The sequence below is a fragment of the Lepidochelys kempii genome, chromosome 23 (genome assembly GCF_965140285.1).
Source record: "Lepidochelys kempii isolate rLepKem1 chromosome 23, rLepKem1.hap1, whole genome shotgun sequence".
Taxonomy (NCBI): domain Eukaryota; kingdom Metazoa; phylum Chordata; order Testudines; family Cheloniidae; genus Lepidochelys; species Lepidochelys kempii.
The window spans coordinates 15,322,302-15,347,783 of record NC_136402.1 but is presented as its reverse complement, the minus strand read 5'-3'; the positions used below and the strand labels follow the sequence as shown (position 1 = coordinate 15,347,783).

The following is a 25,482-nucleotide window of genomic DNA, read 5'->3' as shown; positions in this document are numbered from 1 at the left end:
CCCCCATGCACACAGTCCCCCGTGCCCCAGAGCTCCCAGCCCCCCCTGCACACAGCCCCCCATCCCCCAGAGCTCCCACAGCCCCCCGTTACACTCCAGAGCTCCCACCCCCCCATGTACACCCCCCCATACCCCAGAGCTCCCCACCCCACCATACACACAGCCCTCCGTGCCCCAGAGCTCCCCACCCCACCATACACACAGCCCCCCGTGCCCCAGAGCGCCCCACCCCCATGCACACAGTCCCCCCTGCCCCAGAGCTCCCAGCCCCCCTGCACACAGCCCCCCATGACCCAGAGCTCCCAGCCCCCCTGCACACAGCCCCCCATCCCCCAGAGCTCCTAGCCCCCCCTGCACACAGCCCCCCATCCCCCAGAGCTCCCACAGCCCCCCATCATACTCCAGAGCTCCCTCCCCCCCCCATGTACACCCTTCCCCCTACCCCAGAGCTCCATAGCCCAGAGCTCCCAACCCCCAGCGCCCCCACATGCACCCCGGTCCCCATGCACCCCACCCCCAATGCACACAGCCCCCCCATCCCCCAGAGCTCCCACAGCCCCCCATCATACCCCAGAGCTCCCACCCCCCCATGTACACCACCCCCCATACCCCAGAGCTCCCCCCCCCATACACACAGAGCCCCATAGCCCAGAGCTCCCAACCCCTAGCGCCCCCACATGCACCCCGGTCCCCATGCACCCCAGAGCTCCCCACACCCCATACAGACCCCCCATACCTGAGAGCTCCCCACCCCCAGCGCCCCCCACATGCACCCCCTCCCCATGCACCCCAGAGCTCTGCACCAACCCCTCTCCCGCACACACCCTATCCCACCCAGAAACATCAACCATTTCAGAAGGGTCTGAGAGGGATGGGGGAGATTCACCCTAAGGGGACGTGTGTGGCGGGTGCTCTGGGAGGGGGCAGGATACAGGGGCGGATCCGAGGGGAAGGGCAAGGTACAGGGGTGGATGGGCCCCGGGGCGGATCCCAGGGGCAGGACAGCGGGGTGGATGGGCCCCGGGGCGGATCCCAGGGGCAGGACAGCGGGGTGGATGGGCCCCGGGGCGGATCCGAGGGGCAGGATACCCATACCAGGGTGGATGGGCCCCGGGGGCAGATCTGGGGCAGAGAGGGGGAAAGGGAGCGAGCCAGGGAGGGTGCGGTGCAGGGCCGGGGCCTGCCGGAAGGTTGCTGTGGCGTTGCTCAGAGAACAAAGGTGTTTCCTGTCTTTGCGGTAAGTGTCACATCACTTCTGCATCAGTCCCCCCAGCAGTGCCCAAGCCGGGACTCCGGCGCTGCGAGCTTCCCCGCAGCAGTGCCCCACGGGCTGTAGCTGTGTTTGGGGGGACTGTTTTTTGTTCCCATGGTGACGGGAGGGGGAGGGGCTCCCCGCTGCGCACAGCTGCACTCCACATCTGGCTCAGCGTCTGCCACCAGCGGGCGGGGCTGGGGGGACAGCAGCGCCCCTCCCCCAATGCAGGGATGTCCCACAGGAGGCCCCGCCCCTCCCGGATCTCAATATTTGGTTGCCCGGACAACCCTAGCGCCGCCCCCAACTTCCATCACCTGACACAGGGGGTCTCACAGGTCCTCGCACCCCGACCCGCTTCTGACAACGACAATTAGGGCACCTAACGCCAGCCCTGGCGACCCCATGACAACGGGGTCGAGACCCACAGTTTGATAACACCCGTCCTGACCCCTAGAGGGCCCCTCCCCCTGCCAGCGCGGCAGAGGGGGGCAGGGTCTAGTGGTTAGAGCAGGGGGGGCTGGGAGCCAGGACTCCTGGGTTCTCTCCCTGGCCCTGGGAGGGGGGCAGGCTCTAGTGGTTAGAGCAGGGGGGGCTGGGAGCCAGGACTCCTGGGTTCTCTCCCTGGCCCTGGGAGGGGGGCAGGCTCTAGTGGTTAGAGCAGGGGGGACTGGGAGCCAGGACTCCTGGGTTCTCTCCCCGGCTCTGGGAGGGGAGTGGGTTAGAGCAGGAAGAGCCTGGGAACCAACAGAGCACTCTGAGCTGCCTTGTAGCGCTGCAAGCCAGGAAGAGCCCCCTGAAAAGAAACTTCCCAGCTCCTCCGCCCCCCCACCCCCCATGCTCCCTCCACAAGGCAGCCGCTGGTTCCACTTCCCCTTTCCTTGGTGGCAGCAGGAACAGAAGGTTCATTCACCCCCCAGCCTGGGCCCAAAGCTCCCTGGAAGTGGCGGGGCAGGGAATGGGGCTGAGGGCCTCTCCCCTGTGGGGGGCTGGCAGAAAACAAGACATGGGGCCTTTCCCCTCTTGTCAGGACCTGCCCCATTACTGAGGCAGAACTGCCTCCTGTGGCCAGAGCCGGCATTGCAAGAAGCAGCCAACACCTTTCAGCCTCCTGGGGCCCCCTCCCCTCAGCCCCTTGGTTACAGCAGGGACAGCGAGCCAGGACTCCTGGGTTCATTAACTGGCTCTGGGAGATTCTGGGCAGCAGGGAGCGGGGCAGGGGCTCAATAGGGGGTGCTCTGCTCTGGCCATCAGCGCTGGCCCCAGTGCAGTGCTAGGGGACATCAAGCCAGGGGTCCCCATATACCCAACCCTTGTACCCCACCCCAGGGGGGCCGCATCCCAGCGCCGGGCGAGGGGTCCCAGGATAACCAGCCCCTGCACCCCACCCCAGAGGGGCCGCATCCCAGTGCCGGGCGAGGGGTCCCCGGATAACCAGCCCCCGTACCCCACCCCAGGGGGGCCGCATCCCAGCGCCGGGCGAGGGGTCCCCGGATAACCAGCCCCCGCAGTCCACCCCAGAGGGGCCGCATCCCAGGGCGTGGGGAGTTCACACAAACGCCCGGCAGGGGGCAGCACTGTTTCACACAATACAACCTTGTGGGGTTTATTGCTGATTCCATCCCTCCACTGATACAATCCCGCCACTGATTCCCATGCAGCACCCTCCACTTTGGGGTTGGGGGTCTGCCCTCTCCTGGTTCGGGGGAGGGGGGGAGAGAAATTTCCATCTCACCGGGAGGGGGCATCCTCGCTCCACATCTGGGCATGCTCCTTGGGGACCATCTGGCTGTGGTATGTGGGGGGGACATGGTGTGCATGGGGGGGGGTATCGGGCATCTGGAGCACATCAATTTCAGAGTGTGAAATTAACGAGCTTCCATCCATGATTGATTGGTGGGAGAGACCTGAAGATTAGACAAGATTCCCAGAGTGGGGGTGTGGTTTTGGGGGGACAGTGGGAGTGTCTCACCTTGCAACCCCCCCCCCCCCACACACACACTCCCTGCTGTCGGGCCAAAGGAACCGGCCATTTCAGCACATGGAAAGGGGGGCAGCTTGATCTGCTGTGGGCAACAGTATTGGGGGTTCCCCCCAAGGCTCCCCCAGATCTAGGGGGACAGGCAGCCTGGGAAGGCAGAGGGGACGATGGTGGTGCGGTGTATTCAACTGGAAGAGGGCAGAGGTGGAATCCAGCCCCAGGACAGCGCCGAGTGGGGACAGGGATGGGGGGAAAGGCAGAGAAAGAGGGGACCATGGGGTGGGGGGAAGCAGCACACACTACAGGAGTCTGACCGGGATGCTATTTGTCACAGGAGACCCAGCTCTGACTCCAGCCCCGGCCTCAGGCCTCCATGGGTTGCCGGGCCCCCCCCAGCCGCCCGCAGCCCCCCCGGCTCGGTGTACTGGGTCTACTTGTGGGACGGTGTCTCCTCCTTGCTCAGCACCTGTGGGGAGGCAAACGAGATAGCTTGTTTCAGGAAGAACGGGGGAAGGAACCCAGGAGTCATGGCGCCCAGCCCCCCTGCTCTAACCACTAGGCCCCACTCACCTCCCGGAGGATGCGGTCTCTCAGTTCACTGTGGGTGAGGGGTCGTTCCTCTTCCTCACTCCCAGCTTCATATTCCTCCCTGCAGGGGGAGAGAAAGAGAATGAGGGGGCTAAGTATGTGTGAACCCCACTGCCTCCTGCGGAAGACAGAACCCAGGAGTCCTGGCTCCCAGCCCCCCAGCTCTACCCCATCCCTCTCCTGGGTCAGGTCTTTCTAGACCATATGTGCTGTGGGTGGGAACCCCCACCCCCGATCCCATGGCTGTAGGGGGTTGGGGGCACGGTGCTTACCCAGCAGTGGGGGGCCGTAGGGGGTACGCTTTGGGGGCATAACCCACCATCTGCCCCAGGAGCAGTCGAGCCGTCTCTTCGGGGTGGTAGGGCAGATCATAATTCTGGGGGGAGGGGGAAAAGGTTGGGGGATGGTCTGGGGGTGGGGGGGGCTCACTTCCTGCCCCCCCACAACCTCCTCGGACCATCCCATCCCCCTGATCCCTGCTCCAACACACATACCCCCACCCCATCCCACTCCCTGCTCCCTCCCACCTGGGACGGATCCCCCCAGCACCAACCTCCACACTTCCTCCCACCTGACACAGACCTGCCCCCTCTGCCCCACCCCACCCCCACGATCCCTCCACCAGCACAAATCTCCTGCCCCTGGTTTCCCCATCCCATCTCCCAACTTCCCCCTCCCTGCCCCCCCATGCCACCGTCCCATCCCCCACCACTGTTGCCAGTACAGATCCCACCCCAGCTTCACCCTATCCACAACGTCCTATCCCCCAGCACACCCCTATGCAGAACCCCGCCTCCCCCCATCCCAGCTGCCCATACCTTGGAGGCCAGGTAGGAGCGCATGGCCAACAGCTCATGGGCCCGCTGCTCCAGGAGACCCAGGAACACGGAGATGTTCCTGTCCTGCACCACAGCCGAGCACCCCAGCGCCAAATCCAGCTCCGAGCACTGACAGTCCAGCTTCCTGAACAGCGACCTGATCCCTGCCAGGACAGACAGACAGCCGAGATGCCTGGGTTCTATCCATAGCTTAGGGAGGGGGAGCTGGTGGGTCAGAGCGGGGGCTGGGAGCCAGGACTCCTGGGTTCCTTCTACCCCTGGCTCTGGGAGGGGAGTGGGGTCTAGTGGTTAGTGGAGCAGGGGGGCTGGGAGTCAGGGCTCCTGGGTTCTCTCCCCAGCCCTGGGAGGGGATTTGGGCCCAGTGGTTAGAGCAGGGGGCTGGGATCCAGGACTCGTGGGTTCTACCCATGGCTTACAGAGGCGATGGGGGTCCCGGGACCCCAAACCCCACCCCCCTCCCCGGCTCCGTACCCTCTTTGAGCTGTTCCAGGGTTTTCCTGACCACCTTCTCTTTGCTCAGCAACTCCTGGGCCTCCTGCATGACAGCCTCCTGCTGCATCTCCAGTGCCCGGGTCTGCGCCCACTGATCCTCCTGCTCCTGCTGCTTCTGGGCCTGCACCTCCTGGATCTCCCGGCGCACCTGGGAGGCAGCAGAGGGGTACAGGGAGGGCACGGGAGCGGGGAGGGCATGCAGTGCCAGGCATGGCCCTCCGGGGGGGGGGGGCAATTTGGCACCGCCATGGAAAGCAGCAGGGCTGTCTATGGGGGACAGGGCCCCCGGGGGCAGAGCCATGGGGGACAGAGTGAGCAAGGCTGTCTATGGGGGGCAGCGCCACCGTGGGGGGGAGTGGTGGGCAGGACAGTCCATGGTGCAAAGGGCCCTGGGGAGGAGTTGGGAGGATGCAGGGCTTTCTGGGGGAGCAGGATGCTTGTGGGCAATGGGGGATAGTGCCTATGATGGGGGAGAGTGGGTGGCAGGGCTGTCTATAGGGGGCAGAGCCCTGGAGGGTGTTGGGGGCAGGACTGTCTGCAGGGGGCAGAGCCATCGTTGGGGGCAGGCCCCCCTCACCTGGGTGATTCGCTCTCCCAGTCGCTCCAGCTCGTTGTTCTGCTCGTTGACGTAGATGAACTGGGCGAAATTCCGGTCCTCAACTGGGAGGGGGAAGGAGTGTCAGAGCCCCTGGCTGAAGAAACTCCATAGACCCTCCCTCCCGACCAGAAAGGCATCTCCCCCGACACACCCCTCCATTTCCACCAGAGCCAGCCCAACAGACCCCAGCCCTCGGACTGGAGAGAGAGCCCCCCGCCCTGGGGCTGGATCAGAGCCAGCGCCCCCTGCAGGGGAAAGGCCCTGTGTCCCCGGAGCGTCCCCTGGTGCCCCTCACCTGCTATGAATTTCTCCACCAGCACATCCAGGTCGTCCTCCCCTGTCAGCTGTTGGATCTCCTTAAAGGCAGTTTCATAGGATTCCAGCAGCTCCTCCCTGGGGTCCCGGTGCTTCCCCTCGGCCTCCTCTTGCTCTGAACGGGGAGTAAACCGGACACGGTCAGTGCTCCTCAGCCACCAAACCCAGGCGTCCTGGCTCCCAGCCCCCCTGTTCTAATCACTAGACCCCATTCCCCTCCCAGAGCCAGGAGAAAACCCAGGCGTCCTGGCTAGTACCTCTCTTGCGCTTGGCCTCCAGCGCCTCCTGGGTGAACGTCCGCTCCTGCACCTTGATGTCCAGGAAGTGACGTAAGCGCTGGTCGTGGTCCAGAACCCGCTGCAGCTCCTTCATCTCGGCCCCATACTGGGCCAGGTCCTTCTCCGCCTTCTCCCGCAGCTGCCCTAGCTTGGTCTGGGCCTCGTCCCTGCAGGAGGGGAGGGGAGGGGAGCAATAGAAGTGGGTACCCTGCCCACAGACAGCCTGCAAAGCCCTTGACAGAACCCAGGCATCCTGGCTCCCAAACCCCACCCTCCCTCTAACCACTAGATCCCATTCCCCTCCCAGAGCCAGGGAGAGAACCCAGGCGTCCTGGCTCCCCCACTCTATACAGTAGGAGATTCCAAGACCCCGGCCAACCCTGCCCTTTCCGGGGCCCCATGGAGGGTGCAGGGGGGCTCAGTCTCTGCAGCCCGTCTAGCCTTTGGCTGCTGCTGGAGGGGACAGTACCCTGGGGCAAGATCAGACAGGCTCGGGACATGTGTGCGGCTGGGATGGCCGATCCTGAGTGCACGGGGCAGCGGGTGTGGGGGGGGGAGTTCTGGGGCCAGCAGAGGGGCACCCTGGGGACACGAGGGATTGCTGTGGGTCTCCTTGGCACCAGGTGTCCAGCAGGAGACGCCAGGGCCAGCAGGGGGCACCCTGGGGCCCTACCTAGCATCAAAGGCCGAGGAGGAGGAGTCAATCACTGCTCCAATGGCTTTCCGCCTCTCCTGCAGCTCCTGGGAATCAAGGGGAGAAGGTCATGGGCTTCTGTCAGCCAATCAAATCCCTCCGTTCTAGCCCTGTGTCACAGCAGGACTTTCACTGGCCAATCAGACCTCTCCATCCCACACCAATTTCTTAACAAGACCTTTGTTGGCCAGTTAGATCCCTCCATTCCATGCCTACTTCCCACTGGGGCCCGCATCAGCCAACAACAATTCTTCATTTGATGTGCATCACCTACTGGTGGGTGGGGCCAAACTCTGTGTGCTCCTCCCAGTGGTGCCCCAGTTTCCCATGCTGGGCTTGGTGGGGCCTGATGGATCCCTGGTCACCATGTGACAGGCCTGGTGCAGGGGGTCCGTGCAGCTCGAACCATGAAGGGAAAGACGGGGTTAACAGCCACCACCACCGGCTCTAACCGTTAGACCCCACTCCCCACCCCTAAGCCGGGGAGAGAACCCAGACGTCCTGGCTCCCAGACCCCTGCTCCCCTGGCAGAGCTCTCACCCTCTCCAGCCTGCGGTAGAGGTGTTCGAAGCGCCCACGTTCAATACGCAGGGTCTCCAGCTCCTCGCGCAGGCCGGCGTTCAGCGCCAGCTGGGAGTTGAACCGGGCTGATGCCTGACACGCGGGGGACAAGAAGCGGGGATGCTGGCGTTAGCCCCCCCCCAAGGGCCCAGACAGCTGGAGGAGCCGCCCAACATGGAACTCCCTAGGGCCGGCAACGACACCTAGTCCCCTCCCCGAGCCAGGAGAGAACCCAGGTGTCGTGGCTCCCGTCCCCCCTACCCTCCACTCTAACCACTAGCCCCCACTCCCCTCCCCGAGAGAGAACCCAAGCGTCCTGGCTCCCAGCCCCCTGCTCTAACCACTAGACCCCACTCTCCTCCCAGAGCTTGGGATAGAACCCAGCCCCCCCCTGCTCTAACCATTAGGCCCCCCTCTGGCAGTGACAGCCCTACCCCCCTCACCTTGTCCAACTGGTTCTCCAGGGTGCGCACCCTCCTCTGGCCCTGGGCCTTGTGCCGTTGGCTGACTCCTGCGCTGCCCACCTGCTTCGCCAGCCCCGCCAGCCGCTTCTCCCAGCTCCGGATCTGCCAGCGGGGACACACCATTAGGAACCACAGCCCAAGTTCCACGGTCTCACCGCCTGGGGTGCCCCATAGCACCCCCAAGAGTTTCTGCGTGATGCCCAGCAGTGCCCTTTGGGATGGAGAGAGGAAGGGGGGCCTCTTAGCCTGATCCCCCAGGCTCTGTCCCAGAGCATGCTGGGATGCACTGTAGCATCATAAGAACGGCCATACTGGGTCAGATCAAAGGTCCATCAAGCCCAGTATCCTGTTCTCTGACAGTGGCCAGAGCCAGGTGCCCCAAAGGGAATGAAGAGACAGGTTATCATCAAGTGATCTATGCCCTGTCACCCAATCCCAGCTTCTAGCAAACAGAGGCTAGGGACACCATTCCTGTCCATCCTGGCTAATAGCCATCGATGCACCTATACTCCATGAATCTATCTAGCTCCCTTTTGAACCCCGTTATAGTATTGGCCTTCACAACACCCTCTGGCAAGGAGTTCCAGAGGTTGACAGTGTGTTGCGTGAAAAAATACTTTCTTGTGTTTGTTTTAAACCTGCTACCTATTAATTTCATTTGGTGCCCCCTTGTTTTTGTATTATGAGAAGGAGTAAATAACACTTCCTTCTTTACTTTATACCACTCATGATTTATAGACCTCTATCATATCCCCCCTTAGTTGCCTCTTTTCCAAGCTGAAAAGTCCCCGTTTTATTAAACTTCCTCATACGGAAGCCGTTCTATACCCCTCATTATTTTTATTGCCCTTTTCTGAACTTATTCCAATCTATCTTTTTTGAGATGGGGCAACCACATCTGCACGCAGTATTCAAGGTGTGGGCATACCATGGATTTATATAGAGGCGATATGAGATTTTCTGTCTTATCATCTATCCCTTTCTCGATGATTCCCAACATTCTGTTCACTTCTTTGACTGCCGCTGCGCATTGAGTGGATGATCTCAGAGAACTCTCCACAATGACTCCAAGATCTCTTTCTTCAGCGGTAACAGCTAATTTAGACCCCATCATTGTGTATATATAGTTAGGATTATGTTTTCCAATGTGCATTACTTTGCATTTATCAACATTAAATTTCATCTGCCATTTTGTTGCCCAGTCACCCAGTTTTGTGAGATCCTTTTGTAGCTCTTCGCAGTCTGCCTGGGACTTAACTATCTTGAGTAGTTTTGTAACATCAGCAAATTTTGCCACCTCCCTGTTTACCCCTTTTTCCAGATCGTTTATGAATATGTTAAATAGGACTGGGCCCAGTACAGACCCCTGGGGGACACCACTATTTACCTCTCTCCATTCTGAAAACTGACCATTTATTCCTACCCTTTGTTTCCTATCTTTTAACCAGTTACCGATCCATGACAGAACTTCCCTCTTATCCCATGACTGCTTATTTTGCTTAAGAGCCTTTGGTGAGGGAGCTTGTCGAAGGCTTTCTGAAAATCTAAGTACACTATATCCACTGGATCCCCCCTGTCCACATGCTTGTTGACCCCCTCAAAGAATTCTAGTAGATTGGTGAGGCATGATTTCCCTTTACAAAAACCATGTTGACTATTTCCCAACAAATTATGTTCATCTATGTGTCTGACAATTTTGTTCTTTACGATAGTTTCAACCAGTTTGCCCGGTATTGAAGTCAGGCTTACTGGCCTGTAATTGCCAGGGTCACCTCCGGAGCCCTTTTTAAAAATTGGTGTCACATTAGCTATCCTCCAGTCATTTGGTACAGAAGCTGATTTAAATGAGAGGTAACAGATGACAGTTAGTAGTCCTGCAATTTCATATTTGAGTTCCTTCAGAACTCTTGGGTGAATACCATCTGGTCCTGGTGACTCATTACTGTTTAGTTTATCAATTTGTTCCAAAACCTCCTCTAATGACACCTCAATTAGGGACAGTTACTCAGATCTGTCACCCAAAAAGAATGGCTCGGGTTTGGGAATCTCCCTCACATCCTCAAGAGTGAAGACCAATGCAAAGAATTCAGTTAGTTTCTCTGAAATGGCCTTATCGTCTTTGAGTGCTCCTTTAGCATCTCGATCGTCCAGTGGCCCCACTGGTTGTTTAGCAGGCTTTCTGCGTCTGATGTATTTTTAAAAAAATTTGCTATTACTTTTGGAGTCTTTGGCTAGCTGTTCTTCAAATTCTTTTTTGGTTTTTCTAATTACATTTTTACACTTCATTTGCCAGAGTTTATGCTCTTTTCTATTTTACTCATTAGGATTTATCTTCCACTTTTTAACGGATGCCTTTTTGCCTCTCACTGCTTCTTTTACTCTGTTGTCTAACCACGGTGGCTCTTTTTTGGATCTCTTACTATGCTTTTTAAATTGGGGTATACATTTAAGTTGAGCCTCTATTATGGTGTCTTTAAAAAGTTTCCATGCAGCTTGCAGGGATTTTATTTTTGGCACTGTACCTTTTAATTTCTGTTTCACTAACCTCCTCATTTATGTTTAGTTCCCCTTTCTGAAATTGTTCAAGGCCTTGTGGGTAACTCCCCACATAGCATTGTGGGATAGAGGAAGAGCCACACCAAGCCTCCCCTCCAACCCCACCCCACCCTGTCCACTCACCAGGGAACAGGAGAAGGGGGAGCCCTGCCAGGGACACAGTCTGATTGCCGCAGCCCCACTCCCGTCCCCGAGCCAGGAGAGAACCCAGGTCTCCTGATTCCCAGCCCCCCTGCTCTAACCATTAGATCCCACTGCCCTTCCAGAGCCAGGGAGAGAACCCTGAAGTCCTGGCTCTCAGCCCCTCTGCTCTAACCACTACACCACCCTCCCAGGCCAATGGTACCTCATGGTCTAGCTGGGCCACCGTCCTCCTCTCCGCGGCCGCCTGCTCCTCCACCTGGTCCTGGTGTCGCAGCAGGGCACGCAGGCTGCCAGCCTTCTCCTGCTCCCGCTGCCTGTTGGCACGGCCCTCCGCCACCCGCAGCTCCCGCAGCAGCCCCTCCCGCTCCTTCTCTAGCCGTTGCAGGTCGGCCCTGCCGGAGACACCAGGGTGTCCAGCAGAGATGGGGGGCAGGGAGAGGCGCCGGGTGGTGGGCAGCGCCGGGTGGTGGCAGCGGTGGGGCCCCATGGCGGAGGGTGGAGGGGAAGCGGAGGCGGCAGGGGCTGGAGCTACTGGAGGGTGTGGAGCTAGTGTGTGTGATCTGGTGGGTGTCAGAGAGATCTCGTGTGTGATCTATGGTGATCCGTCATGTGTTGGTGGGATCTTGTGGGATCTGGTGTCTGCACAGTGTTGCGTGCAAGTGAGATCGAACGTGGGATCTTGTGGGCAGGTGAGTCTGGGTCACCTGGTTTGTGTGTAAGCTACGGTTTGATCTAATGTGAGAGTGTGGGTGTTCGAGCGTGTGGGTGTTCGAGCGTGTGGGTGTTCGGGAGTGTGGGTGTTCGGGAGTGTGGGTGTTCGGGAGTGTGGGTGTTCGAGCGTGTGGGTGTTCGGGAGTGTGGGTGTTCGAGCGTGTGGGTGTTCGAGCGTGTGGGTGTTCGAGCGTGTGGGTGTTCGGGAGTGTGGGTGTTCGGGAGTGTGGGTGTTCGAGCGTGTAGGTGTTCGAGCGTGTGGGTGTTCAAATGTGCAAGCGTGATCTAGTGTGAGCTTGTCTGACTGTATGCATCTGTGTGACCCACTGTGTGTGATCCAGTGTGGGACTCGTGTGTGTGATCTCGTCTGAGCAAGTGTGAGCATGGGGGAAGGGGGAGGGCAGAGGGCAGTGACTCAGCCTAGTGTGTGTGTGTGGTGGTGGGGAGTGTTGCTAGGTCCACGTGGGTTGTTAGGGGGCTGAGTGTTACATCAATAACGCATCAGTGTGCAGAGGGGAGTGCGTCAGTCTGTGTTACAGCGTGAGGGGAGTGTTCGTTGCGTTGTATAGGTTTGTGTGTTGAACCTGCCCCCCAGCCTAGTGACCCCAACCCCTGGGATCTTTCCTGGGTCCCTCCCCCTAACCTAGTGATCCCACCCCCAGGGATCATTCCCAGGCCCCTCCCCACAGCCCGGTGACCCTGCTGTCAGGGATCATTCCCAGGTTTCCTGCCCCAGCCCGGTGACCCTGGCCCCAGGGACTGCAGGGGGGTACCTACAGCTGCTTGCGGATGGTCTCCTGGGACTGCAGGGTGTAGGCATGGCGGTCGCCCGCTAGCAGCCGGAACTGGCGCTGCAGTTTGGCCAGCTCACTCTCGGCTGGGGGCGTGAGATGGGGGGGGTCAGAAAAGGGAGGAAGGGAATAGTTAGAGAAGGCAGCAGACGAGTCTGAGGCCTTTGTCATCTGAGGCCAAGATTCTTTGTCTTGTCACGCCAAGGCCCCGTGACATCACGCCAAGGCCATGCCCCGTCACGCCAAGGCCTCATCATGTCATGCCAAGGTCTGCCATGGCCTCACCCTGTCATGTCAATACCCCATCCCATCACGCCAAGACCCCTTATCATACCAAGGTCCCACTTCCAAGGTTCCACATCTTGGAGTGAAGCGTTGGCGTCATCCCAGCCATGGGACAATGCCCCATGCCAGGACAGAGTTGGGGGTGGGATATCTGGGGATGGGAGGGGCTAAAGGCAGAGGGCAGCCGGGTTCTGATCTCAGCCTCAACCCCCCTCGGGGCCAATGCAGAGTCACTCCTGACTGCAATGGGGACAGAGCCAGGTTCTGATCTCAGCCCTCTGGGATCAATCTGGAGTCACTCCTGACTGCAATGGGGACAGAGCCAGGTTCTGATCTCAGCCCCCTGGGGTCAATCCAAAGTCCGTTAAGTGCAGTGATCTGGCTAAGTGAGGTGCTGCCCCCATCCCCAGAGGCAGGATTGGTCCTCTGGCCACCAGCCCTGCTGCCCCCCTCCCAGATGCCTTCCCCACAGCCTCTGGCATCCTGGCAGGGAAGGACATGTCCCCCAGCGTGGGGGGGAACCCCTTGCCCTGGCTGGGCTGATGGGGTAGTGCTGGGAGGGCCAGGGTATTGTTACCACCAGCTTCTGGGACCGAGGGCACGGGACAGGGGTCGGACAGAGACGTGGGGCAGGGAGAGAAAACAGGGCGGGCACCAGAGTGGTAGGGTCATGAGTAGGGAGCCCCATGTGGCACTGGAACAACATACTGTGGGGCACTGGAGCCAGAGAACAGGGGGTAGGGCCACACAGCAGTACTGGGCATGGGGCCATGCTGGGGGTAGGGCCATGCAGAGTGCATGGGGTGGGAACGCCATGGGGTGGGTACCAGGGGGCAGAGCACGGAGAAGGGGCCGTACAGGAATCACTGTGGGGGCAGAGCACAGGAGGCGGGGGCCACACATGGGCACTGGGCGGCAGAGTACAGGGGGCGGGGCCACGCTGAGGGCAGCGGCAGCAAGTCCAAGCCGGAGGCAGTGGGGTAGCTCCCATTCTGTCTGCTGGCAACCAGGAGATGCCAACCCGTAGACTTCCCACAAAGCCCTGGGGCAGAGCTATTACCGATGCCCTCCAGGTCCAGGTCGCTGCCCTCCGAGCGGGTACTTGAGGCGGATCGGTGCAGTGGCATCTTTTCCTCCTCCTCCTCGCCGACAGGTGGCCAAGAAAGAACAGTGAGGAGAGAGAGAGAGGGCTTTTAACTGGATCCCGGCTGCCACGGCCCAGAGAGAGACGGGGGTGCAGGGGGTGTGGCTGGACATTGGGGGCACGCCGGGGGTGCCCAGCCCAGCACTGGGACATCAGGAGAGGGGGTAACCTCCTGAGGCTCTGGGGCAGCCCTCGCGCTATCAGGCATGTGGCTGATTCTGGGGTGGAGCGTCACGAGCCGAGGCTAACGCTGCCCCCATCCCCCACCTCGTGCTTTGGAGGGGCTGGAGAAGGCATGGGGTTGGTGCATAGGGGCTAGGAGGGTTTAAGGAGTTGGTGGGGTGGGATTGGGGGGGAAGGTTCAGGGAGCTGTGGAGTTTGGGAGGCGGTCATTTGGGAGCAAAGGATCAGGTGGTTTGTTCTGTGGCTGGGGGCAGGTTCAGGTGGTCAGGGCGAGTTTTGGGGGAAGGTTCGGGGGGCTCAGGGGAGAGTTTAGGGGGAAAGTTCAGGGGTCAGTGGTGAGTTGGGGAGAAGGTTCGGGGGTCGGTGGTGAGTTGGGGAGAAGGTTTGGAGGCTCAGGGGAGAGTTTGGGGGGAAGGTTCAGGGTGGGGGGAGATCTGGGATCCAATTTCCTTCCTAGCCCCAGTACTCCCCACCCTTGGGTGCAGGGATTTACCTCACTGTCCGGCAGCCAGTCTGGGGGGGGTGGTCAGTGGGCTCGGGGGGGGCGCAGCCCGTGCCAGGCACAGGGAGGTGCGGGGATCACGCCTGGCCTCTCCTCGCCTGCCAGCATCCCGGTCCCCACTACCCTGCACTGCCCGAGTTGTTAGTAACCGTCTCCAGGAAGCAGAAATACCTCAGCCAATGAGGGGAGAGGACAGAGCCCTGGGGGGAGAAAAGGAGGGCGTGTCAGATTAGGGGGAACCGGAGAGCCATGCTGGAAAATCCTCTTTATTCCCCCCACCAACCTCCCACCTCCCTTTCCCCCACTCCACCCCACACCCATCCCCTCTCCCCCCTCCCCACCCCACTCCAACCACAAACACACCCCCATCCCTCCCGCCCCCAGCCATGCAGAATGTCTACACTGCAGGGGGGGACGGAGGGCTGGGAGCCAGGACTCCTGGGTTCTATCCCCACTCTGGGAGGGAAGTGGGACCTAGTGGTTAGAGGGGTGCGATGGCTGGATGAACAGGGACTCAGGAGGTATTTATTTCCAAGCCAGGGAGCCCCCAGGTGCCTGTACCAGGGATGGCAGGTTGGGGTGGGGTCCTGCTGGGGTGGGGGATGCCAGGATGTGGGGGAGGAGCCAAGGGACAGCAGAGCTGGGGCCACAGGGTGAGGGAGGACACTTGACACTGCTCCCTTCCCCAGCAGTTCTGTGTCCCAATGGGATGGCTGCTCTGTCACGACCACAGGGGGGGGCCATTGCTGCTCAGGGTTGTTTCATTTCACCTCGGTGCCCTCAGGCCACGCTAAGACTCTGTCCCATGTTTGCCCCCTCCTGTCATGCCAACACACCATCAGGTCACGCCAAGGCCCAATTACCCCAAAGACACATCAGGTTACAGCAAGACACCGTCCCATCTGACCATGGCCCCAGAAGCTCCCGCTACATCCCAGCTACAGCAGGCCATGGCAAGCCAAGGCCCCATCATGTCACGCCATGGCCCCATCAAGTCACACCATGGCCCCACTACACCACGGTCCTGACAGGTCACACCAAGGCCACATCACTCCACAGTCCTGTCACACCAAGCACATGGCAGGTCATGCCATCATGCCAAGGCCCCATCCAAGTCCCCAGCTGGTCACACCAAGGTTCCAGCTGGTCACACCAAAGTCCCGTCCAATCACACCAAGACACCAGCAGGTCATGCCAAGGCCCCAGTGGCCCCGTCATGCCACGCCAAGGCCCCGTCATGCCAAGACCCTGTCATGCCAAGGCCCCGTCAGGTCACGCCAAGGCCCCGGCAGCTCACACCAAGGCCCCGGCACGCCAAGGCCCCGGCAGCTCACACCAAGGCCCCATCATGCCAAGGCCCCGGCAGCTCACACCAGGGTCCCGTCATGCCAAGGCCCCGGCAGCTCACACCAAGGCCCCATCATGCCAAAGCCCCAGCAGCTCACACCAGGGCCCCGTCATGCCAAGGCCCCGGCAGCTCACACCAAGGCCCCGGCACGCCAAGGCCCCGGCAGCTCACACCAGGGTCCCGTCATGCCAAAGCCCCGGCAGCTCACACCAAGGCCCCATCATGCCAAGGCCCCGGCAGCTCACACCAGGGTCCCGTCATGCCAAGGCCCCGGCAGCTCACACCAGGGTTCCGTCATGCCAAGGCCCCGGCAGCTCACACCAAGGCCCCATCATGCCAAAGCCCCAGCAGCTCACACCAGGGTCCCGTCATGCCAAAGCCCCGGCAGCTCACACCAAGGCCCCATCATGCCAAGGCCCCGGCAGCTCACACCAGGGTCCCGTCATGCCAAGGCCCCGGCAGCTCACACCAGGGTCCCGTCATGCCAAGGCCCCGGCAGCTCACACCAAGGCCCCATCATGCCAAAGCCCCAGCAGCTCACACCAGGGCCCCGTCATGCCAAGGCCCCGGCAGCTCACACCAGGGCCCCGTCATGCCAAGGCCCCGGCAGCTCACACCAGGGTCCCGTCATGCCAAGGCCCCGGCAGCTCACACCAGGGTCCCGTCATGCCAAGGCCCCGGCAGCTCACACCAAGGCCCCGGCACGCCAAGGCCCCGGCAGCTCACACCAGGGTCCCGTCATGCCAAAGCCCCGGCAGCTCACACCAGGGCCCCGTCATGCCAAGGCCCCGGCAGCTCACACCAAGGCCCCATCATGCCAAGGCCCCGGCAGCTCACACCAGGGTCCCGTCATGCCAAGGCCCCGTCAGGTCACAGCAAGGCCCCGGCAGCTCACATGAAAGCCCCGTCACGCCAAGGCCCTGGCAGCTCACATGAAAGTTCCGTCATGCCAAGGCCCCGTCAGGTCACACCAAGGCCCCATCATGCCAAGGCCCTGGCAGCTCACACGAAAGCCCCGTCACGCCAAGGCCCTGGCAGCTTACACCAAGGCCCCGTCAGGACACACCAAGGCCCCATCATGCCAAGGCCCCGGCAGCTCACACCAAGGCCCCGCCAAGTCACGCCAAGGCCCTAAACCCTGCCCTGGGGGTGATGGGGTGTCTCACCAGGAGGCCAGGAGAGGCAAGGGGGCGTGGCTAGTTCAGGGGGCGGAGCCTGGCGTCACTCCCACCCCCAGACTCCTAAATCACCACCCTGAGCAAGATGGGCCGATGTTGCGCATGCGCTGTCCCAACAGCTTCCCTCTCTCCTCCCCCACCCTCCACCGAGGCCTCGCCCAGTGCGCGAACCCCGCCCCTCTCGGCTTCCCCCGTCCTCCAGCGGGCGCCCCGCGCATGCGCGGTTCCTCCCTCCCTGGTCTGTGGCGGGAGTCGGGACGGGAGCGGTGTGCTGGGCCTGGGAAGTGGATGGAGCGCTGCGATTGGGAGCACTGGGGCACGTGCACAGCTGGGGCCCTGGACGCACTGGGGCGCGTGCACAGCTGGGGGGATGGTGTATTGGGGGTGGGGTGCATAGAGGGGTGGGGTGCACAGCTGGGGGGCCGTGGATGCATGGGGCACGTGCATAGCTGAGGGGGGCGGGTGCATAGAGGAGTGGGGTGCACAGCTGGAGTGCTGGATGCCCTGGGAAGCAGGGTGCACGGATAGGGGGGGCAGGTGCACGGGTAGGAGGCCAGGGGCATAGGGAAGCAAGTGCACAGCTGTGGGGCTGGGTGCATTGTGGCACGTGCATAGCTGGGGGAGTTGGGTGCATTGGGGGAGGGGAGATACACAGCTGGGGGGCTGAGTGCATTGGGGAGTGGGTATCAAGGGGTAGGGTGTTAGTCTGTATCCACAAAAACGAGGAACCCAGTGGCATCTTAAGGACTAACAGATTTATTTGGGCTTTAAGGTGGCACCGGACTCCTTGTTATTTTTGGGGAGCGGGGTGCACAGCTGGGGTGCTGGGTGCATTGGGGCAGTGTGCACTGAGGCGCGTACATAGCTGGGGGCAGGTGTATTGAGCGGGTGGGGTGCATAGCTGGGGGAGCCAGGTGCATTGGGCAGGTGGGGTGCACCGGGAAGCAGGGTGCAACAGATGGGGAGGCAGGTGTATGAGCAGGGTGCTGGTACAGCTGTGTGAATACACCCAGGAGTGGGTTGGGCTGCTGGGGGCTGTGTGACTCATGGGCCTCTGGTCACACACCCCCACACACCACGCAACACCCCAGCACAGGAAACCACCAAACCCGAACACCCCACCCGCCCATCTGTGTTTGTCCCATCACAGCGGTTGCCATGCTGCTTGCAATGACTGTTGCCAGGGCACCATGTGCCTGATTGGGCTGCGGGTTCAGGGGACAGGATGTTGAGTGCGGAGATGATGATACATGGGTCTGCTTTCCTATTGCCCCATCTCCGCCCCCTTGAGCTCTCTGCCTGAGGTACCTGGGGTCGCCACCAGGGCCCCCCGCAATAGCCAAGCCAGGGTGGGGAGGGGCAGCTGCATCCATGGGTATTTGCCTTCTGCTCACTGCTGAGCTCTAGATCCCATTCCACTCCCAGAGCTGGGAAAGAACCCAGGAGTCCTGGCTCCCAGCCCCCCTGCTCTAACCACTAGATCCCATTCCACTCCCAGTGCTGGGATAGAACCCAGGAGTCCTGGCTCCCAGCCCCCGTCCCTGCGTTTTAACCACTCCCCAAGATAAAGAGCTGTTTATTTCTATTCCTGGTTCCCCAGCACGGGCTCCTTATTTTGTGCAAACCTCAATGGGGAAGTGAAAGCCCCAGTTGCCCAGGGGAGGGGGAATCTTATTAACTCTTTAAAAGTGGGCTTCACAGACCCCATTAACCTGCCCTCTTTGCTGTCCAGGATTGGGGTCCCTGGCTGGCCCCGGGGGGCTAGTGTCCCATAGCCCTTCCCATCTGCCATCCATTGTGGGGGGGTTAGCAGTGGTGGAGTGAAATTTACGGGTTCTGTTCAAATGTTGGGGGGGTCTTTTATGACGGGGCACAAACTCCTGCAGTTTGCTTCCCGACTTTACCTGGGGCGGGGGGCTTGGGGGGAATGATTTTGGCCGGCAGCAAAGTCTTCGGGGAGGATGCTGGGCATTGTTCTGGGGGGTTACCACGTTGAGGGGGGTGGATCGCTCTGGGGGTTCCCCTGCGTTCGGGGATGCCCCCCCCGGGAGTGGAAATCCAGGGGGTTGTACTTCGCCAGACACACGCCAGCCCCGTCCGGCCCCTCCCTGCTGGGGCGGCTGCCAGGGGTAGGGCTGGGGAGCGGGAGGAGGATTCAGACGGGCAGAGAGAGAGGGCTAGAGGCAGCCGGCGCGAAAGAGGAGAGACCCCCCCAGCCCGTCTGCAGCGCCAGGTATCCCCCACCCCCTCCAGCGGGGGGGACCTGCCCCCTTTCACTCTGTCCTGGGGGGGACCTGCTCCCTGCCCCCCTCCAACTCCCCGCTGGGGGACCTGCCCCCTTTGACTCCCTGCTGGGGGACCTGCCCCCCTTGACTCCCTGCTGCGGGACCTTCTCCCCCTTAACTCCCCGCTGGGGGACCTGCCCCCCTTAACTCCCTGCCCTGCTGGGGTCCTGCCCCTTTACCACCCTGCAGGAGGGGAGATGCCTCTGTCTGTCTGTGGGTCGGTCGGTCGGTCTCTGTCTGGACGTTTTCTTTGCGGAGTGTAAAAGTTCTGCACTAGCTGCTGTGCGGGGGGGCGGTCCCAGGACTCTGGCTGCTCCCCCCAACTTCCATGCTCTTGGTTTAGAGGGGAAGAAACAACCCCTGAACCCCTGCCCCGGGCGCTATGCGGCCTCTGGTAGCCCCTCCCGCCCACAGCATCCCCTCCCCCAGCACACGCAGCGCCCCACCCAACACCCCCCCCAGCACACACAGTGCCCCCCCCAACACCCCTCCCAGCACACACACTGCCTTCCTACCCCACCCAACCACCCCAGCACATGCAGCGCCCCCCAGGTACACCCAGCTCCCCCCCAGCACACACAGTGCCACTCCCCCACGAACACCAACCCCCCCCAGTCCGCCCAACCCCTGCCCCCAAAGTACATACAGCCCTAGAGGAGGGCCCTGTTTCTGGATCCATCCAGCCCTTGGACTCTGCTCTGCTTGGTGTCTGTGGACCCCCATCCCACTAGGAGCTGGGCTGAGACCAACGGACTCCCACAGTGGGATAGAAGTTGGCGCCCCCTGGAGGGGAAAGGCCCCGTGCCCCATTCGCTGCCCCCCTGAGCCAGCCAGTCGCTGCCCTGGGGCTGGATGGGAGCCGGCACCCCCTAGAGGAGAAAGGCCCCGAGCCCCATTCCCTGCCCCCCTGAGCCAGCCTGTCCCCTGCCCTGGGACCGGATGGGAGCCGGCGCCCAGAGGGGAGAGGCCCTGGGCCCGTTCAGTGAGGCAGCCAGTCCCAGCCAGGCCATCACCACTGCAATCAATGGTCAGTTGTTTGTGTCTCTTCAATGGTGTCTTGATTTAGAACAGAAAATACTAACTTGTGGCTGAACGGCCCCAGGCTGGGAGCCAGGCCGGTCACCAGCACTGCCGGGCAGGGCTGGGGCTGCCTTTGAGGGGGTTACTGTGAATCAGAGTGGCCCCCAGTGCCCCTATGGGGGGTGCCGTGCTGCAGAGAGCAGGGCGGGGGGCTCAGCAGGGGATGCTGGGCTGCAGGGAGCTGGCAGGGAGTCAGCAGGGGGCACTGGGCTGCAAGGAGTGGGCAGGGACTCAGCAGGGGGTGCTGGGGCGGGGGGGCTCAGCAGAGGGCGTTGAGCTGCGGGAAGCAGGGCAGGGGGCTCAGCAGAGGGCGTTGGGCTGCGGGGAGTGGGGCAGGGGGCTCAGCAGGGGGCGCTGGGCTTCAGGGTGCTGGAGCAGGGGGCTCAGCAGAGGGCGTTGGGCTGCGGGGAGCAGGGCAGGGGGCTCAGCAGGGGGCGCTGGGCTGTGGGGAGCGGGGCGGGGGGCTCAGCAGGGGGTGCTGGGGCAGGGGGCTTAGCAGAGGGCGTTGGGCTGCGGGGAGCAGGGCAGGGGGCTCAGAAGGGGGCACTGGGCTGTGGGGAGCGGGGCGGGGGGCTCAGCAGGGGGCACTGGGCTTCAGGGTGCTGGGGCAGGGGGCTCAGCAGAGGGCGTTGGGCTGCGGGGAGCAGGGCAGGGGGCTCAGGAGGGGGCACTGGGCTGCGGGGAGCGGGGCGTGGGGCTCAGCGGGGGTGCTGGGCTGTGGGGAGCAGGGCGGGGGGCTCAGCAGAAGGTGCTGGGCTGCAGGGGGCGGGGGGCTCAGCAGGGGGCGCTGTGGTGCAGGAAGCAGGGCGGGGGGCTCAGCAGGGGGCGCTGGGCTGCGGGGAGCGGGGCGTGGGGCTCAGCGGGGGTGCTGGGCTGTGGGGAGCAGGGCGGGGGGCTCAGCAGAAGGTGCTGGGCTGCAGGGGGCGGGGGGCTCAGCAGGGGGCGCTGTGGTGCAGGAAGCAGGGCAGGGGGCTCAGCAGGGGGCGCTGGGCTGCGGGGAGTGGGGCGGGGGGCTCAGCAGAAGGCGCTGGGCTGCGGGGAGCAGGGCAGGGGGCTCAGGAGGGGGCGCTAGGCTGCGGGGAGAGGGGCAGGGGGCTCAGCAGAGGGCGCTGGGCTGCAGGGAGCGGGGCGAGGGGCCCAGCAGGGGGCGTTGGGCTGCGGGGAGCAGGGTGGGGGGCTCAGCAGGGGGCGTTGGGCTGCGGGGAGCAGGGCGGGGGGCTCAGCAGGGGGCGCTCTCCCCAGTCAGCACAGACTCTAGGGGGTGCTGTGCTCACGGATGCAGCATGTTTGAAACGAGCTGTAATACTGAGGCTGTGCTCTGTAAATATTTCCTATTTCCCCCACAAACTGGGGGGGGTGAACCCTGCCACAGTCCCAACTGATTCATTTTGGCCTGCCTCAATTCACCGGCGGGGGGTCCCTGTATAAAGTGCCATCCTACATGGAAACATGGGGTGGGGGGAGCTGGCCTGAACCCAACCCCAGAGGCCGATGGAGCCAGGGGGGAGGGCGGGATTCCCACATGCCCCAGCTGAGAGGCCAGGAACAAATTGGGAATTCCTGAGTAGGACGAAATATTCAGTGCTAAATTGATAGGCCCATCTACCCCAGTATCCTGTCCCCTCCCTGCCCCCCGGATCAGACCTCCGGGCCCATCTACCCCGGGATCCCGCCCTGCCATCTCATAAATGGGGAGGCTGGGAGCCAGGACTCCTGGGTTCTCTGCCTGGCTCTGGGAAGGGAGTGGGGGTCAATCCAGTCCCACACCCAGCACTCACATGATCCTGAAGCATCTGGAACCCATTAGGGGAGGCTGGGACAGAGGGATGTTTGTGTGTGTGCATGGGGGGTGGGGAGTGGAGTCAGAGATTCGGGGCGGGACGGTGCCTGGGGGGGTGCTGGGAACTTCCCACCTCAGAGTTAGTCTTCCCCTTTGGATTGGAACCGGGAAGTGCGTGGGGACGAGCAGGAGACCGGGGAGGGGGGCGTGGAAGGACTGGGGGGTAGCCAGGAATCCGGGGGGACAGGGGTGTGGGCTGGCTCCTGGCTGGTTTGTGGGGAAAGGCCTGGGGGATGTCCTGACGAGTGGGGGGGTGAGGATCTGGCCCAGGCCTCAGGAGGTGTTTGGGCATGGGCACGTTCCCCATTGACACCCGCTATCTCTGACACCCCCCCCAGCACTCGCCATGAGCTTCCTCCTCTTTGCCATCACGGGCCTGCACGTCCTCATCCTCGTGCTGCTCTTCGTTGCCACTCTGGACAAGGTGAGACGCCCCACCGCCCCCCCCACGCCAGGCAGAGAACCCAGGTGTCCTGGCTCCCAGCTTCCTTGCTCTAACCATCAGCCCCCACTCCCCTCCCAGAGCCAGGGACAGAACCCAGGAGTCCTGGCTCCCAGCTTCCCTGCTCTAACCACCAGCCCCCACTCCCCTCCCAGAGCCAGGGAGAGAACCCAGGTGCCCTGGCCCAAGTCCCCAGGCAGGGGGAGGGGAGGCCATCTCAGGGCCCTGTGCTAACCCCCTTGTCCCCCCAGTCGTGGTGGGTGCTGCCGGATGATGAGACCGTCAATCTGTGGTACGACTGTCTGTACGACAACAGCACCCAGAGCTGGGTGTGCGCCTCTGTTGCCGACAGCCGTGAGTGGGGGTCCCGGAGCGGGGCAGGGAATGGCTGGGGTTGTTCTGGGATGGGGGGGAAGGGGGTGGTAAGCATGAGGGGGAGTGCCAGGGGGCACTGACAGGATGGGGTGGTCCCAGATACTCTGGGCCAGCCGCACCACACTCCAGAGGGGCTGCATCTCTGGGCCGGGCGAGGGGTCCCCGTATACCCAGCCCTCGTGCCCCACCCCAGAGGGCGGGGGGGGGGGGAGTCCCTAAACACACAGCCCCCGTGTCCCACCCCAGAGGGGCTGCGTCCCAGCACTGGGGGAGGGTCCTGTATACCCAGCCCACGTGCCCCACCCCAGAGGGGCCACATCCTGGCACCGGGCAAGGGGTCCCTGTATACCCAGCCCCCGCACCTCGTGCCCCACCCCGGGGGCGGGGGGGGGAGTCCCTAAACACACAGCCCCCGTGTCCCACCCCAGAGGGGCTGCGTCCCAGCACTGGGTGAGGGGTCCCCGTATACTCACACCCCACCCCAGAGGGGCCACGTCCCAGCGCCGGGGGGGGTCCCTAAACAACACAGCCCCCGTGTCCCAACCCAGAGGGGCTGCGTCCCAGCACCGGGGGAGGGTCCTGTATACCCAGCCCACGTGCCCCACCCCAGAGGGGCCACATCCTGGCACCGGGCAAGGGGTCCCTGTATACCCAGCCCCCGCACCTTACCCCAGAGGGGCCACATCCGGGCGAGGGGTCTGTGGTCTCACCAGCGGCTGTTCCTTGGTCTCCAGAGTGGCTCCATGCCGTCCAAGCCCTCATGGTCCTGGCTCTGCTCTTCTCCAGCTTCGCCTTCATCCTCTTCATGTACCAGCTCTACACCATGGAGCGCGGGGGGCTCTTCTACGCCACCGGCGTCTGCCAGCTCTTGGCCTGTGAGTGCCCAGCCCCGCCCCATGCAAGGGGGCCCTGTGTAACCAGCCCCCGCACCCTGCCCCAGGGGGGCCGTGTCACAGCACCACTTTTCTCCCCAGCTCTGGGAGGGGAGTTGGGTCTAGTGGTGTCAATGTGGTGGGGGGGGGCTGGGAGCCGGGACTCCTGGGTTCTATCCCTGGCTCTGGGAGGAGAGTGGGGGCTAGTGGTTAGAAGGTGGGGGCAGGGAACTAGAACTCCTGGGTTCTATTCCCAGCTCTGGGAGGGAAGTGGGGGCTAGTGGTTAGTGGGGGTGGGCTGGGAGTCAGGACGCCTGGCTGCTCTGGCCTGAACCTGCCCCTCACCCCTCCTTTCTCTGTTGTCCCCCCCTCACCCCCGGTGCAGGTCTCTCGGTGTTCACAGCCGCCTTGATCTACGCCATCCACGTGAGCAAATTCCACCACCACCGGCAGCCGGGTGGTTCCTTCGGCTACTGCTTCGTGCTGGCCTGGCTGGCCTTCCCCCTGGCGCTGCTCAGTGGCATCATGTACATCCACCTCCGCAAGAGGGAGTGACCCCTGCCCCCATCGTGGGGGGGCTGCTCCTGACCATGGCCCATGCTGGGGTGGGGGAGTCATCCTCATGGGCTGATCCCTTCCCCCTGCCCCAGAGCAGCCTGGCTGTCACACACCACTGGGGCCCTGGAGCCTGTCCTGGCCACACCCAGCTCCCTTCGCCTTGCCTGTGCCGGGGCACCCAGGGTCGGGTCCCCCACTGCATGGGCACCTGCTCTCCTCCCACCCATGGCCAGGGCTCCCTCCTACCCCCATGACAAGGCCCCCTGGCCATCCCCTGTTCCCCAGCCTGTTGTGGGTGGGACAACCCAAGCCATTCCCCTGGTCATGGAGAGGATCCCCCTGGCTGGGGTGACACTGTCCAATCATCTTGCTGAACACGCTGGGGATGGGGCCCCTGGCCATGCCTTACAAATCTGGGTGCCACGCCCCTGAACATCACATAGAAATCTGGGGGGGTGTCACATCCTTTGCCCATGGCTGGCAGAGATGGGGGGCAGGGCTTAGCCAAGCCGCAGCCCCTGGTCCAGAACATGGCTTATAAATCTGGGGTCCACCCCTCCTTGACAGGTGGCAGTTCCACAGTGCTGCACCCTTCACTCCTTAGGAAGGAGGCAGGCACCAGAGGGGTGGTCCCAGGGAAGGGATACCCCTTCTTCCCCGAGGCGGGGATTTCTGGGCTCCCAGGGGGCTATGGGGAGCCTTCCTTCGGCAGCATCTCAGTGCACGGCTTCTGTCCAGCCCCGTGCCTGGGCTCCATCATTTATAGGTTTGGACAATAAAAAAGTGACCTTATCTACTCGCCTGGTGGCTTTGACGGCACTTTTGCCTGGAGCAAGGGATTGTGGGTACAGCCGGGCCAAGCGAGTTGTGGCAGAGCCACAAACACCCCTGTGTGACCATCTCCCTCCAGGAGCAAGGGATTGTGGGTAGGGCCGGGCTACGCACCTGCCCCCCACTCACACCAACTCTCTAGGCTGCCCGATGGGGGTGGAAATCACCCTGCGCTGGGGGGGAGGGAATGTAGTGGATTTGCCCCCAGGCTGGCATGCCCTGCAAAGATCAGGGCTGGGGGCAGAGAGCAGGGATCAAACAACAAACCTCTTTATTGCACTGCAAATACAGTAGG

The 25,482-nt window shown here is 62.5% G+C and overlaps 2 protein-coding genes across 10 annotated transcripts; one reads left to right on the top strand and one right to left on the bottom strand.

Annotated features, from left to right (window-relative positions):
- Positions 1-969: 969 nt before the first annotated feature.
- Positions 970-25,148, top strand: EMP3 (epithelial membrane protein 3 (MAM blood group)). Of its 4 annotated transcripts, none has more exons than XM_073322175.2 (5): positions 982-1,237; positions 22,448-22,533; positions 22,803-22,905; positions 23,661-23,801; positions 24,184-25,148. In XM_073322175.2, exons 2-5 carry the CDS (start codon positions 22,456-22,458, stop codon positions 24,351-24,353), a joined length of 492 nt encoding a protein of 163 aa, XP_073178276.1. In that variant the 5' UTR covers positions 982-1,237; positions 22,448-22,455; the 3' UTR covers positions 24,354-25,148. The 4 variants fall into 4 exon arrangements, with proteins under 4 accessions (XP_073178273.1, XP_073178276.1, XP_073178275.1 ...); XM_073322174.2 differs by lacking the exon at positions 982-1,237 and adding an exon at positions 19,049-19,137; XM_073322173.2 differs by lacking the exon at positions 982-1,237 and adding an exon at positions 20,106-20,216.
- Positions 2,828-14,526, bottom strand: ODAD1 (outer dynein arm docking complex subunit 1). 6 transcript variants are annotated; one of them, XM_073322029.2, is made up of 15 exons: positions 14,370-14,526; positions 13,610-13,688; positions 12,251-12,350; positions 10,965-11,154; positions 8,042-8,164; positions 7,578-7,691; positions 7,312-7,436; positions 6,323-6,510; positions 6,046-6,180; positions 5,730-5,812; positions 5,132-5,300; positions 4,640-4,803; positions 4,094-4,197; positions 3,804-3,882; positions 2,828-3,699 (listed from the first exon to the last, which is right to left on the bottom strand). In XM_073322029.2, the coding sequence occupies exons 2-15, from the start codon at positions 13,674-13,676 to the stop codon at positions 3,664-3,666; spliced, it is 1,677 nt and encodes a 558-aa protein (XP_073178130.2). In that variant the 5' UTR covers positions 13,677-13,688; positions 14,370-14,526; the 3' UTR covers positions 2,828-3,663. The 6 variants fall into 6 exon arrangements, with proteins under 6 accessions (XP_073178130.2, XP_073178132.2, XP_073178129.2 ...); XM_073322031.2 differs by lacking the exon at positions 7,312-7,436 and adding an exon at positions 7,017-7,084 and having other exon boundaries at positions 14,370-14,525; XM_073322028.2 differs by lacking the exon at positions 14,370-14,526 and having other exon boundaries at positions 12,251-13,688.
- Positions 25,149-25,482: the final 334 nt, after the last annotated feature.